At 50.4% G+C, this 12500-nt stretch overlaps 1 protein-coding gene across 1 annotated transcript in view; it reads right to left on the minus strand.

Moving 5' to 3' along the window:
- Window positions 1-7697: 7697 nt before the first annotated feature.
- The window catches only part of smarca2 (SWI/SNF related BAF chromatin remodeling complex subunit ATPase 2), a 36802-nt gene continuing 31999 nt past the window's right edge, over window positions 7698-12500 (minus strand). Inside the window, exons 30-34 of the mRNA XM_070833099.1 lie at window positions 12304-12409; window positions 11773-11874; window positions 10989-11112; window positions 10238-10371; window positions 7698-9904 (exon numbers count right to left, since the gene is read on the minus strand). Coding sequence (XP_070689200.1) covers window positions 9869-9904; window positions 10238-10371; window positions 10989-11112; window positions 11773-11874; window positions 12304-12409 — 502 coding nt within the window. The 3' untranslated portion in view covers window positions 7698-9868. The remainder of the gene's footprint in view (window positions 9905-10237; window positions 10372-10988; window positions 11113-11772; window positions 11875-12303; window positions 12410-12500) is intronic.

Below are 12500 nucleotides of genomic sequence, written 5' to 3' on the forward strand. Positions count from 1 at the left end.
CACTCACAGACCTCCACACTCACAGACCACCACACTCACAGACCTCCACACTCACAGACCTCCACAGACCTCCACACTCACAGACCTCCACAGACCACCACACTCACAGACCTCCACAGACCACCACACTCACAGACCACCACAGACCACCACACTCACAGACCTCCACACTCACAGACCACCACACTCACAGACCTCCACACTCACAGACCTCCACACTCACAGACCTCCACAGACCTCCACACTCACAGACCACCACACTCACAGACCTCCACACTCACAGACCTCCACAGACCTCCACACTCACAGACCACCACACTCACAGACCACCACACTCACAGACCACCACACTCACAGATCTCCACAGACCACCACACTCACAGACCTCCACAGACCTCCACACTCACAGACCTCCACAGACCTCCACACTCACAGACCACCACACTCACAGACCTCCACAGACCTCCACACACCACCACACTCACAGACCTCCACACTCACAGACCTCCACAGACCACCACACTCACAGATCTCCACAGACCACCACACTCACAGACCTCCACAGACCTCCACACACCACCACACTCACAGATCTCCACTGACCTCCACATTCACAGACCTCCACAGACCACCACACTCACAGACCTCCACACTCACAGACCTCCACAGACCACCACACTCACAGACCTCCACAGACCACCACACTCACAGACCTCCACAGACCTCCACACACCACCACACTCACAGACCTCCACAGACCTCCACACACCACCACACTCACAGATCTCCACTGACCTCCACATTCACAGACCTCCACAGACCACCACACTCACAGACCTCCACACTCACAGACCTCCACAGACCACCACACTCACAGACCTCCACAGACCACCACACTCACAGACCTCCACAGACCTCCACACACCACCACACTCACAGACCTCCACATTCACAGACCTCCACAGACCACCACACTCACAGATCTCCACAGACCACCACACTCACAGACCTCCACAGATCTCCACACACCACCACACTCACAGACCTCCACAGACCACCACACTCACAGACCTCCACACACCACCACACTCACAGACCACCACACTCACAGATCTCCACAGACCACCACACTCACAGACCTCCACAGACCACCACACTCACAGACCTCCACAGACCTCCACACTCACAGACCTCCACAGATCTCCACACACCACCACACTCACAGACCTCCACAGACCACCACACTCACAGACCTCCACACACCACCACACTCACAGACCTCCACACTCACAGACCTCCACAGATCTCCACACACCACCACACTCACAGACCTCCACAGACCACCACACTCACAGACCTCCACACTCACAGACCACCACACTCACAGACCTCCACACTCACAGACCTCCACAGACCTCCACAGACCACCACACTCACAGACCTCCACACTCACAGACCTCCACACTCACAGACCTCCACAGACCACCACACTCACAGACCTCCACAGACCTCCACACACCACCACACTCACAGACCTCCACATTCACAGACCTCCACAGACCACCACACTCACAGATCTCCACAGACCACCACACTCACAGACCTCCACAGATCTCCACACACCACCACACTCACAGACCTCCACAGACCACCACACTCACAGACCTCCACACACCACCACACTCACAGACCACCACACTCACAGATCTCCACAGACCACCACACTCACAGACCTCCACAGACCACCACACTCACAGACCTCCACAGACCTCCACACTCACAGACCTCCACAGATCTCCACACACCACCACACTCACAGACCTCCACAGACCACCACACTCACAGACCTCCACACACCACCACACTCACAGACCTCCACACTCACAGACCTCCACAGATCTCCACACACCACCACACTCACAGACCTCCACAGACCACCACACTCACAGACCTCCACACTCACAGACCACCACACTCACAGACCTCCACACTCACAGACCTCCACAGACCTCCACAGACCACCACACTCACAGACCTCCACACTCACAGACCTCCACACTCACAGACCTCCACAGACCACCACACTCACAGACCTCCACACTCACAGACCTCCACAGACCACCACACTCACAGACCTCCACACTCACAGACCTCCACAGACCACCACACTCACAGACCTCCACAGACCTCCACACTCACAGACCTCCACAGACCACCACACTCACAGACCTCCACACTCACAGACCTCCACACACCACCACACTCACAGACCTCCACAGACCTCCACACTCACAGACCTCCACAGACCTCCACAGACCACCACACTCACAGACCTCCACAGACCACCACACTCACAGACCTTCACTGCTTCACGACCGCTCACTAATAATTTGTCTCTACTCAAACTAGGCTGGCTAAATCATTGTCCTGTTGGGTCATCACGAGCCACCGTACCTGGTATCTGTATCCATGGCAACGGCAGTGAAGGTGCACAGGTTCACTTATGGATGTTTTGTGAGATCTGGATGGCTTCCTGCTTCTACTGAGCTCCAGGTGTTTAGTCTCTGTTTAATGTGTCTCGGGCCGCTGTGACGCGTACTGCACCTTTAAAACACTGTCGGCTCATTCACCTCTCCTGTTTCTCGTCAGACAGACTGTTTAATAATTTGACAAATGACTTGGAAAGATGTTTGTTTGTCTGAGACTCTTTTAAACCATCAGTCACACAGCAGCACCACTTTCCCCTCCGATCAATACTCTCATTCAGTATTCCATCTGTGAATGGATCTTCCACGTCTGTCCGCTCTCATTTAGACGGCGGTTAAAGTCTTCAGGCCCCTTTAAGAAGACTCCTTCTGTCCCTGTGAGAGCTTTGATGGGGGAGAATCAGCTCCTCGGTGACCTGCTGAGCTGAATGCTGCACAAAGAGACGACACACTTTTACATATCGACGAAGGTCTGTTACATTCCAGCCTTCATCATCCTTCCACGTGGGGGGGGGCAGGATGATGAGGGCAAGGAAGAAGACAGTGTGGAAGAAGACGGGGGGGCTGTGGATCCTTTAAACTGTCCCACATATCACGGGCCTGGATGCTGAATGAACACGTCCTCTCAGACTCTGTGGCAGCGGCACTGATACCAGACTAATGAGGAGAGAAAACCAGAGGCCAGATGGAGCAGCTGCAGGGAAAATGTTATCAGAGGGTTGAACCGCTGAGCCAACAGGCCGCCGTCGCCTCTGTCTACAATCCCAGCACCTGCTCTACAGAAACGCTTCAAATCCCGCTCCTCTTTCACGCCATGAATTCCTCCTGAGCACATCAGGGTCAAACGGCTGAATACAGCCACGGTTTGAACTCTCGCCAGGTCCTCCTCTGCTCTTCATCTGTCCTCCTGCTGCCTCCCCACCACCTCCATCTGAACCCGCTGCTCCCTGGAAGGAGACGCTGCGCCGATCGTGGTCAGCGGGGACGGCGGCTGTCCGAGCTCCAGAGGACGTTCAGTCAGTCTGATGAACTCCGTGGACCCAAACCTGAACACAGCATCTTAGTTTCCTGGTCGTTGACCTGAGGAGACAGCAGCTCCTGTTCGGAGGAGCTGTGGCTCGTTTGAACCAAACGTGGGACAGACGCAGTCGACGGACGGCTCGAGTGGGCCCGGTACCTCCACGGCATAAAGCATAAAGTCCTCCTCCCAAACCACCGAGGACACAAACATGGAGGAAAACTCCCGAGGGCCGCACGGCAACGCCACGTCATCACATCGTCGCACTTCCTCGGCGTGAGAATCTCCAGCAAACCCTGAAACATCAGTCAGAGCCGACCTTCATCATGTCAGTGACGATGACGAGCTGAGGGACGTCTGCCAGTGTGTTCATGTTACACATCCTCTGCATCACCAGCTGGATGCTGTAGGTTACCTCGGTAACGGGATGCTCTGATCTGTCTGCTGTAGGTTACCTCGGTAACGGGATGCTCCGATCCGTCTGCTGTAGGTTACCTCGGTAAAGGGATGCTTCGGTCCGTCTGCCGTAGGTTACCTCGGTAAGGGGATGCTCCGGTCCGTCTGCCGTAGGTTACCTCGGTAACGGATGCTCTGATCTGTCTGCTGTAGGTTACCTCGGTAACGGGATGCTCCGATCCGTCTGCTGTAGGTTACCTCGGTAAGGGGATGCTCCGGTCCGTCTGCCGTAGGTTACCTCGGTAACGGGATGCTCTGATCTGTCTGCTGTAGGTTACCTCGGTAACGGGATGCTCTGATCTGTCTGCTGTAGGTTACCTCGGTAAGGGGATGCTCCGGTCCGTCTGCCGTAGGTTACCTCGGTAACGGATGCTCCGGTCCGTCTGCCGTAGGTTACCTCGGTAACGGGATGCTCCGGTCCGTCTGCCGTAGGTTACCTCGGTAACGGGATGCTCCGGTCCGTCTGCCGTAGGTTACCTCGGTAACGGGATGCTCTGATCTGTCTGCTGTAGGTTACCTCGGTAACGGGATGCTCTGATCTGTCTGCTGTAGGTTACCTCGGTAACGGGATGCTTCGGTCCGTCTGCCGTAGGTTACCTCGGTAAGGGGATGCTCCGGTCCGTCTGCCGTAGGTTACCTCGGTAACGGATGCTCCGGTCCGTCTGCCGTAGGTTACCTCGGTAACGGGATGCTCCGGTCCGTCTGCCGTAGGTTACCTCGGTAACGGGATGCTCCGGTCCGTCTACCTTTTGTCTTCGGCTCGGCTTCGTTTGATGACATCACTAACGAAGGGCTCACAGGTTTCATATGTTCCTCAGCTGACAAAGAATCATCCTCAGGGACCAGGACACAGAAACATCCAGAAACCTGCAACCTGCAGCAGCTTCACTCACTCACATTCTGACTAACAACCCCCATCAGACAGACAGGTGAGACAGACAGACAGATTGATAAATAGACAGACAGACAGACAGATAACACTTGAGGAAGGACTATATACATCGATGTGCAAATGTAGAATTAGTGTAATCTTAATATTGATCTAAAAAAGGCCAAACGTGAGGATTTGCTGCTTTTCTGTATCACTGGAAACGTCTGATCTTCTGATTCCTGACATCTTTCACACTCGTCTCCGTCCTGCTGAATCAGGTTACTGCAACCAGTGAAATCATTCCAACCGTCGCCGCTGTTACTTTTCACCTTGTGGTCTCAGGTTTCTCACCACGGGGGGCGTCGGGGGGTGTCGGGTTAGAGTTCGGCGGAGACGTCCGCGGGGCCTCCGGGGACCGTTTGGATGGGGCTACCTGCTGACTGAGCCACCAAGTCTGTCCTCAGTGGAAACGTCCCCGCCGTGGTCCAGCTGAACACACTCGGCCATCCAAAGACAAATGAGCCTTTTCCTCGATCATGCGTTAAACTGGTAGTGAACCCCGGAATCCAGAGCCACACAAAGCCTTTTCCCGCTCTTCCTTTTAAGCTGTGCAAGCATCAGCGTCCATAGGCAGGTTTCCCGCCATGAACGCGGACGAGTTACAACACCAGATAACTTCGGACTCTCTAATAATAGAGAGCACCTGGTCCTTTCAGACCACCATTCAGGACTCATTAGGAGGGAAAATTCCCCGAATCCGTCAGCGATCGGAGGGCCGTTCATCGGCTGCTCAGAGATGGGATGAGCCCGGACAAAGGCGGCGAGGAGTAGCAGGAATCACTCTGGCACCTGACTTAGTCCGGCTGACATCTCTGGCACTCAGGCAAGGATTAACTTCCAATTTGCCCCTCTCTTCCTGGGCTCAGGTCTATCCCAACAGCTCGGCACTTCAAAGGGAAGATAAAAGGGGGGCGACGGACGCTCATTCTTCGGGGGAATCGGCTTAGCGGGGCTCTGTCTACACTGGCAGGAACACACAAAGGGAAGCTGTTTTGATGTGCTGTGGAGTGTGAGGGCGGCACTGGACCACGGCCAGCCCGGCTTCTGCCCCCCAGAGTCCAACCTGCGCAGTGCAGCCACAGCAGGAACCTGAGGAGCGGCCTGTGATGTGACCTTCACATCCAGCTCCCCTTCAACACCTCCACCTGTTCGTCAGGACGTTGTGTATCTGACTGCGGAGCCAGACGTCATTGATTGGAGCTTTGTCACCATGGAAACACCCGCCCAGCTGTGTTAGGCTTCATCACACTCCAGAGAGAAAAAACACTCTTAATAATACTGAATGTTTTCAGTTATGGAATCAGATTTGTTTCAAAAGTTTCAAGCAAAACTTACAGTGGGGCAAAAAAGTATTTAGTCAGCCACCAATTGTGCAAGTTCTCCCACTTAAAAAGATGAGAGAGGCCTGTAATTTTCATCACCTCAACTATGAGAGACAGAATAAGAAAAAAAAAATCCAGAAAATCACATTGTCTGATTTTTAAAGAATTCATTTGCAAATTATAGTGGAAAACAAGTATTTGGTCAATAACAAAAGTTCATCTCAATACTTTGTTATATACCTTTTGTTGGCAATGACAGAGGTCAAACGTTTTCTGTAAGTCTTCACAAGGTTTTCACACACTGTTGCTGGTATTTTGGCCCATTCCTCCATGCAGATCTCCTCTAGAGCAGTGATGTTTTGGGGCTGTCGCTGGGCAACACGGACTTTCAACTCCCTCCAAAGATTTTCTATGGGGTTGAGATCTGGAGACTGGCTAGGCCACTCCAGGACCTTGAAATGCTTCTTATGAAGCCACTCCTTCGTTGGCGGTGTGTTTGGGATCATTGTCATGCTGAAAGACCCAGCCACGTTTCATCTTCAATGCCCTTGCTGATGGAAGGAGGTTTTCACTCAAAATCTCACGATACATGGCCCCATTCATTCTTTCCTTTACACGGATCTGCCATTAATACAGGTAACGAGTGGAGGACAGAGGAGCATCTTAAAGAAGTTGTTACAGGTCTGTGAGAGCCAGAAATCTTGCTTGTTTGTAGGTGACCAAATACTTATTTTACCGAGTAATTTACCAATTAATTCATTAAAAATCCTACAATGTGATTTCCTGGATTCTTTCCTCCCATTCTGTCTCTCATAGTTGAAGGCTGTTTTTCTGCAAAGGGACCAGGATGACCGATCCGTGTAAAGGAAAGAATGAATGGGGCCATGTATCGTGAGATTTTGAGATTTTTCATCTTAAGTGGGAGAACTTGCACAATTGGTGGCTGACTAAATACTTTTTTGCCCCACTGTATTAAAAGTCAATCAAAATAAATGGATTTGAGAGAGAAAAAAATGAACTCAAGCAAAAAAATTATAACCTTCAAAATAAAAAATGTCTCTTGAAAACAAAGAAGTCTTTTATTTTGTTCAAGGATGTAGTTTTGCTCTCGCCCTCTCTCTCTTTTGGTTAAGCTTCTGGCTTTTTCGTTTGCACTGCCAGATTCTTAGTTTGAGTTTTGACACAAACCTATCGAGTGGGCGGGCTCTTTCAAGGGCGCGTTCCTATTGGCTGTTGAGTTTTTGAGCGACACGGCTGTGACCCGGAGGTTGTTCCCGTTTGCTTGAATTGACTTTTTTTTAGCTTTTTTTGCTTTTCTCTCTCAAATCCATTTATTTTGATTGACTTTTAATAAGTTTTGCTTGAAACTTTTGAAACAAATCTGATTCCATATTCAGTTACTAAACCAGTTGTCAGTGAGATTCAGTGACATGTTGCAGTTCTGGTATAAAACTCAGAAATGATCCCAGCAAAGGAGAAAAGTGTTCTGTGCTGAAAATTGGTGAGATTTTATTTGCCCTGGGCTATGAGATACAACCACAAAGACACTGTGCAAAGAAAGCAAAGATTAAGTCACACTTATGGAGAGTCGGCGAGCACACGTTACACAGACAGACGATATATTACCTACAGAGTTCATGCTACAACAGAGAAACCAGTAGAAACAACAACACAAACAAGGCAGTCCAAATGTATTGTTTCAAATATTCTGCAAGATTCATTCACATCCCAGTTCTGATCCTACAAAACTGTTCTTTGTGATGTTTGTCTGTAAAAAGCCTTGAACAGCTACATGTTCTGCTACAGAGAAGCTGCTCTGCTGTTTGCTGCTGAATCTGGAGTCGGTTTCTCACCAGGACAGCAGACAGTCTGAGCGAGTCCAAACCAGAGAGGAGACGAGAACACTGAATAATAAAACCATGATCTGCCTCTCACGTCCGCCTGTGAGACATACTAACAGTCGTGCTGTCTGTTCGATAAGCCCCGCCCCTCTGGTGACTGGTGCTACCTATGGCGTCGAGCGCTCCGTCCCGGCAGTAAAACGACGTCGACCACCGTGACCATCTTCAAGCCTCTGGTTCTGCATTGATTGATTTTGTTTTTTTTTCAACCTCTGATTGGTGAGGTTTAAACAGGACCCTCCTCTGATTGGTGAGGTTTAAACAGGACCCTCCTCTGATTGGTCAGGTTTAGACAGGACCCTTCTCTGATTGGTCAGGTTTAGACAGGACCCTCCTCTGATTGGTTAGGTTTAAATAAGACCCTCCTCTGATTGGTCAGGTTTAAACAGGACCCTCCTCTGATTGGTGAGGTTTAAACAGGACCCTCCTCTGATTGGTTAGGTTTAAACAGGACCCTCCTCTGATTGGTTAGGTTTAAATAAGACCCTCCTCTGATTGGTCAGGTTTAGACAGGACCCTCCTCTGATTGGTCAGGTTTAAACAGGACCCTCCTCTGATTGGTTAGGTTTAAACAGGACCCTCCTCTGATTGGTTAGGTTTAGACAGGACCCTCCTCTGATTGGTCAGGTTTAAACAGGACCCTCCTCTGATTGGTCAGGTTTAGACAGGACCCTTCTCTGATTGGTCAGGTTTAGACAGGACCCTTCTCTGATTGGTCAGGTTTAAACAGGACCCTCCTCTGATTGGTCAGGTTTAGACAGGACCCTTCTCTGATTGGTTAGGTTTAAACAGGACCCTCCTCTGATTGGTCAGGTTTAAACAGGACCCTCCTCTGATTGGTCAGGTTTAGACAGGACCCTTCTCTGATTGGTTAGGTTTAAACAGGACCCTCCTCTGATTGGTCAGTGAGCAGGTAGCCCCGCCCTAAAGCCTCTAAATGGACCATCATTGACTACATGAACGTCCTGCTGTGCTGAAGAAGACTGTAAACTAGAGACTGAGAGCAGAACCTGTTCACTGAGCTGATAAATCAGGAGAGAAGTCTCCCACTGACTCACTAAATAATGAAGTCATGTGTTACAGCTCTGACAGCGACGAGCTGATGCTGACACAGTTTTATCTGTTTTTTAAAAAACACTTTCTGTGGAGCTCGACGGGCCTGCCATGCTTAGTTACGGTTGCTAAGCTATGATTGGACAGTCACCAGATGGGGGTGGGGTTTAGCAAACAATCAGTTTGTCTACATTCCAACATTTGGCACTGCACAAACCCCGGAGTTACACTCTTCATCTGCCATTGTTCTTCAGCAGTGGATCTCCAAAGTAAAAGTTTCTGTTTTTAAAAACGTGGATATACGTGAATATTTAGTTTTTAAAAGGTGCAAGCAGGCAAGTACAAACGAAGCAAAGCGCATTCAGGACCAGATCTTCATAGAGAATTCAAATCTTTTTTAAAGCTTTAAGAGTTAAAAAATATACTAGAAAACTGTCTTAAAAACAGGAATAGAAGCTGATTGTTGGTATTGCTGTAGCTTATTGATTATCGATTGATTATTACTAATACATTTCCAAGCTGGTGGGAGAAAGTGCAACAATCCACACTACAGAGAGAGGGAGAGGGTGGGGGGGGGGGGGGGGGGGAGGGAGGAGGGGAGCATGGAGCCAAAGAAAAAATACAGAATATGAACCTGAACAACAGTAATGGAAGATACTGTCCTTTAGTTTAGAACTGCTAGAATCATCATCCAGACGTCCTCACTCGTCGTCGCTCTTACTTTTGTCCGACTGATCCTGCAGACAGAAAGGTGGAGGGGGTGGTGGTGGGGGGCAACAGTAATAATTGCTGTGGTTTAATTGTTCATAAAGTCATTTTTCAAGCAAAAGTGCTGAATCTCTGCTTTATGTCTGCTGCGTCTGAGGCGCCTGGTTCAGTATCTCTAAATAACCTGCAGCTATTTCTCTCAGGAAACACCTAAAGCCTAAACATCTCACAGAAGCTTTGTTTCAGTGTGTGTGACGAACCCGAGCGCTGCTGAGCGTATCAGGCCAGCAGTGTGTGATATCTCCACAGCTATCTGACACATATCAGTGCCTCTGAGGACACACGGGGTGGGGGTGACCTACGTTATCGTCCTGGTCGTCGTCGCTGTCGTCGTCGCTGACCACCGGCTTGGCCTTCCCTCGGCTCTGCCTCTTCTTGCCTTTGTCGTGGCCGCGAGCCTCCTTGCTCAGTTTGATCTTCACCCGCACAGCCTTGGCTGGACAGAGCACAGAGGAAACAAGAGCAAAGGTCACAGCGGCGTCATCAGGTCAGAACACATCCTGTGCAGAACCCCAGTGCCCCTCTTCCACCATCGCCGGCCCACATACAGCCCGGTTCAGACATCACTGCTCCTTTAAGGCGAATGTCAGGCGGCGGTGGTGGCGCGGTGGCGGCTAAGCTAACGTTCAGGGTCCTCTGTTATACAGTGGTGGTCTGTGATCACACTGCCCAGGTCAGCAGAGAGCATCATGGAAGTCATCAAACCAAGAGTCAGTCAGACACACAAGGACAACGGTGCTGCGTTTAATGGCCTCTGACTATCTGATCACTGACTTTATTAACTGTCATTCTGCTTTTACAATCTGATGTGGAGGATCAGTCAGATCCCTGCTCAGGGATCAGTTCATCTGCTACTGACGTGATCAACAGGTCTCTGTTTAGATCTCCATCAGCCACCACCGCTGCTGTTTTCTGAACATCTGGTCTCTGGGATGAAAACTACTCAGCAGGTCAAACAGTGAAGATAATTATCTGCAGCCCTCGTGTCCTCTGTTTGAACAGTCTAAGTGTTTTCTTTCAGGTAAAGTCAGAGTGTGTGTGGAGGTGTGTTACCCTCAGCCTCTGACTCATCGTCGTCATCATCTTCATCACTGTCGTCTTCGCTCTCCTCGTCCTTGGCGATCTTCTGTCGGGCACTTTTAAACACCGACTGAAGGACGATGGAGTCCTCGTATATCTGTGGGGGGGTGAGGAGGTGGAGGTAAACCAGCTGTGGTTCTGAGAACATGGACAGAAGAGTCTGTCTGACCGCCTGTCTGTCTGACCGCCTGTCTGTCTGACCGCCTGTCTGTCTGTCTACGTACAAATATCACATGACTGACCTCTGAGCTGTTCTCACGGCTGATCACATTAACTAATGCAGCTGTTCCATTAGAGTAAAACGCCGTCTGTCCAGAAGCCCTCAGCCTTTATCTTCTCTCTGAAAGTCAGCCTCTCTCCCTGTCGGCCGCTCGCTTCGTCTCTAACACTCAGAGCTGCCCGTCAGCGCGCTGGAAAGACTCTGACTGGGCCTCCTGCTGTGACTGAGCTATAAACGCTGCTGAAACCTGAATAACATCAGCAGATCACACAGTTCTCCATCTGAAGCACCACGGTCGGAATACTGAGGCCTGACTGTTTACACGAGCCGGATCAGATCCAGATTAAGGGAACATAAAGGTTTCACTTCTGACAAGAGAAAACTGTATGAACTCTACAGAGCAGAAAGGCTGAGAGCTCCTTCGGTGATAAACATCCTTCAGTGGACCCATGAATGTTCTGGACGTGTCACGTGTTTAAACACAGGAAATCATGGCAGATGAGGTCTACAGACGTGGATCCTCTGGGGGTCTCTGACCTGGGATCCCTCCAGGTTGAAGGTCTGGGCGTTGTGACAGAGCAGCATCACGTCCTTCTCCAGGTCCCCCACGGTCCGGTACTTATGGTTCCTGACCCGCTCCTGTGAACAGGAAACACCCGCTGTCAGCCGCCGTCTCTCTATGGCACACCTGTCCTCCAGGTGAGCCCCGACCAGTCATACCTTCATCAGTTCATCCATTCAGTCCATAAACAGTGAGAAAGAGACACATGTTATTTATATCCACGTTAGAAATGTCAGTCTGTCCTCAGACTCTGAGCTCAGACCCTCGACTGGACAGACAGGAGGCACAAGTCTCATGGACAGAAACGGCACAAACACATTACAGCTGTTAGTTTTTCCCCAAAATCATAGATGAAGGAAGTCTTAAACTGGTGACTGGTGTCGATGACGGACCGACTGCCATCGTTTGTTTCCTCTCATGACTCATTCGCTCCGTTCTCGTTCACTACAATCTTCAGCCCGAGCTCTCTGACCCCACTACCTTCATCATCCTCACAGTTAACAAACCTTGATCTTCTTGAAGTCCACGGGTTTTCTGATCAGCTCATAATATTCTGGGAGCTCCTTCCTGGACGGCAGCTGGACGAACACTTCACTGAGCTGTCGGCCCGACCTGGGGACACAGACCATTGTTACAGTCACACTCTGCCCTGTTCAGACACGGCAGAACAATTTAAACGTGATCTTCAGGGCTCAGACATGGA

Source organism: Pempheris klunzingeri, chromosome 7, assembly GCF_042242105.1.
Source record: "Pempheris klunzingeri isolate RE-2024b chromosome 7, fPemKlu1.hap1, whole genome shotgun sequence".
Taxonomy (NCBI): domain Eukaryota; kingdom Metazoa; phylum Chordata; class Actinopteri; order Acropomatiformes; family Pempheridae; genus Pempheris; species Pempheris klunzingeri.